Consider the following 2,237-nt stretch of genomic DNA (forward strand, 5'->3'; position numbering starts at 1 on the left):
AGCAACATAGGTTTACAAAATTACATGTAAAGAAACTAGACATTTCAGTTATTTTTGCGTTGCAATGAAAATCTTATCTTCTATTTTGTCTGGCAGAAATACAGACTAAGTAAGAACCACCATGGACAAGCAAATTCTAGTGGGGACAATAAAGCTGGTAAGAAATCGAGCACTTTTCAAGAATATATAAACCCAAGAAGCTTCTTGTACACAGAGAGATAGAACGTTCCAAAATTTATTGTTTGTAAATCATTGTAGCAGCAAGTATGGAGAAAATATGTGAGAGCACTGGAAGTCCTACGAGCAATCCAAGCATTGCATCCCAACCAAACAAGTAAGAACTAACAAAAAATTGAGTTGTTAATATCATCCTACTTCATGTCTGAACCGTACCTTACACTATAGCAACCGTTTTTTTTTCCTTGTCCAGCAATATACCAATAAGCGAAGCAATACAAATGCAAATTGAGGTCCAAAGAAGGCTTCATGAGCAGCTTGAGGTAAGAAACTGTTACAAACTTAACTTGCATAAGAGATGTTAGAAACATAAATTGCCAATGCAAAAAATGTAAGTAGAAAAAGATGAGTCCTCCTGTGTCAAAATCCGAAGAAAAGCTAGAAGCAATACATTATGGCAGTTTTATAAGGCATTTTCATTTTCATGAAAGACGACTTCACCAGTTAATTGATAACCAGAAACGTATTTCTCATAGTTGAGTTAGAACAATACAACAAAATGATCGCTTGATCATGTAGTTGAACAGTTCTAGTCGTATACAGTGCTTTTGTTATAAGAATTAACAATTTAACAATGTGACCCCTCCATAAAGTTTTCTTCTAGCCAAACTTTACTAGTACCGGTAAATTTTTGTTACCAGTTTCGAATGATGCCAAATTGAACTCAAAAATTCCTGGTCCAAGACAGTGCTTTTGTTTAAAGACAAAGATCTAAATTATGACTCTGCAATCTGCATAGGTTTTCTTCTAGCTAAAACATTACAAGTCGATGAAAAGTTTTCCTTATTGTCTTCTAAATTAGGCCTAATTGAACTGATTAGGTGCAACGACATTTACAGCTAAGGATAGAGGCTCAAGGGAAATATTTGCAGGCTGTGCTCGAGAAAGCACAAGAAACTCTTGGAACACAAAACTTGGGAACAATTGGATTAGAGGCAGCCAAGGTTCAACTATCGGATTTGGTATCCAAAGTATCCAACCAATGTCTAAATTCTGCATTTTCGGAAATACAAGAACTTTCAGGATTTCACACCCCACAAACACAAGCAACCCAACGGTTAGCAGATTGTTCGCTGGATAGCTGCTTAACCTCCTCTGAAGGCCCCTTGAGAGACCTGCAGGAAATGCATAATAACCAAGTTGGGCTGAGGACTTTAAACTTTGGACCATGTACAGAAGATATTGAAAATCAGGCGAGGTTACATCGGACTGATCTAAGATGGCGTGACGACCTCAAGGAGAACAGATTGTTTCCCAAAATGGATGAGGATACAGAAAAAGAATTTGCCAAAGAGACAAACTGGAGCAACTTATCAATGAACGTTGGAAGCCAAGGAGGAAATCGGAATGTTAACAGTAGCTACGTTGATGGACGACTTAATGGAATAGATGCAGACATCAAACTTTTTCACCAAGCTCCAACAGACAGAAGTGATTCAACGAAACCAGAGAAGCAAGTGTCACCACAAGAGTATAAGCTGCCTTACTTTGCTCCGAAGCTGGACCTAAACACGGATGACCAAACTGATGCTGCTTCTAGTTGCAAGCAACTTGACTTAAACGGTTTCAGTTGGAACTAAGAGCTCCCAACTCCACATAGAAGGAAAAACATGAGAAATTTTGTCTGAGACAGACACCCGCATGTGGGAAACTGAGAAGATGCTCCTTTTGGAAAGAATAAAACAACTTGTAACAATTAGAATTCAAGATCATATATAATACTTCAACACCATTGGATCTTTTGAGGTCATCATTTTCTGGGCTAATATCTAACCTATTGTGTTGCATAGATTTTTAGCAGTACAAATATGCATAACCTTTAACAGTTGAACGTTCCATATATAGGCACTTTCCTCAATTTGCTATTCCAGAAATATCCCGAATACATCTTCAGATCAAAGTAAATATCACATCTGAAGTCACTTCTAGTGAAAATCAACTTTTTTAACTCTAAAAAACAAGTATATATACAACAACACGAATACCAAAACAAATGCCAA

General features: G+C 37.1%; 1 protein-coding gene across 4 annotated transcripts in view; it reads left to right on the forward strand.

Annotated features, from left to right (window-relative positions):
* The window catches only part of LOC107843680 (myb-related protein 2), a 5,547-nt gene extending 3,560 nt beyond the window's left edge, over positions 1 to 1,987 (forward strand). Inside the window, exons 3-6 of one of the 4 annotated variants that reach the window (XM_016688048.2) lie at positions 97 to 157; positions 259 to 334; positions 431 to 500; positions 1,059 to 1,987. In XM_016688048.2, coding sequence (XP_016543534.2) covers positions 97 to 157; positions 259 to 334; positions 431 to 500; positions 1,059 to 1,817 — 966 coding nt within the window. In that variant the 3' untranslated portion in view covers positions 1,818 to 1,987. The remainder of the gene's footprint in view (positions 1 to 96; positions 158 to 258; positions 335 to 430; positions 501 to 1,058) is intronic. The other 3 variants (XM_016688050.2, XM_016688049.2, XM_047397296.1) reach the window with 3 other exon arrangements.
* Positions 1,988 to 2,237: the final 250 nt, after the last annotated feature.

This window comes from Capsicum annuum, chromosome 10, assembly GCF_002878395.1.
Source record: "Capsicum annuum cultivar UCD-10X-F1 chromosome 10, UCD10Xv1.1, whole genome shotgun sequence".
NCBI lineage: Eukaryota > Viridiplantae > Streptophyta > Magnoliopsida > Solanales > Solanaceae > Capsicum > Capsicum annuum.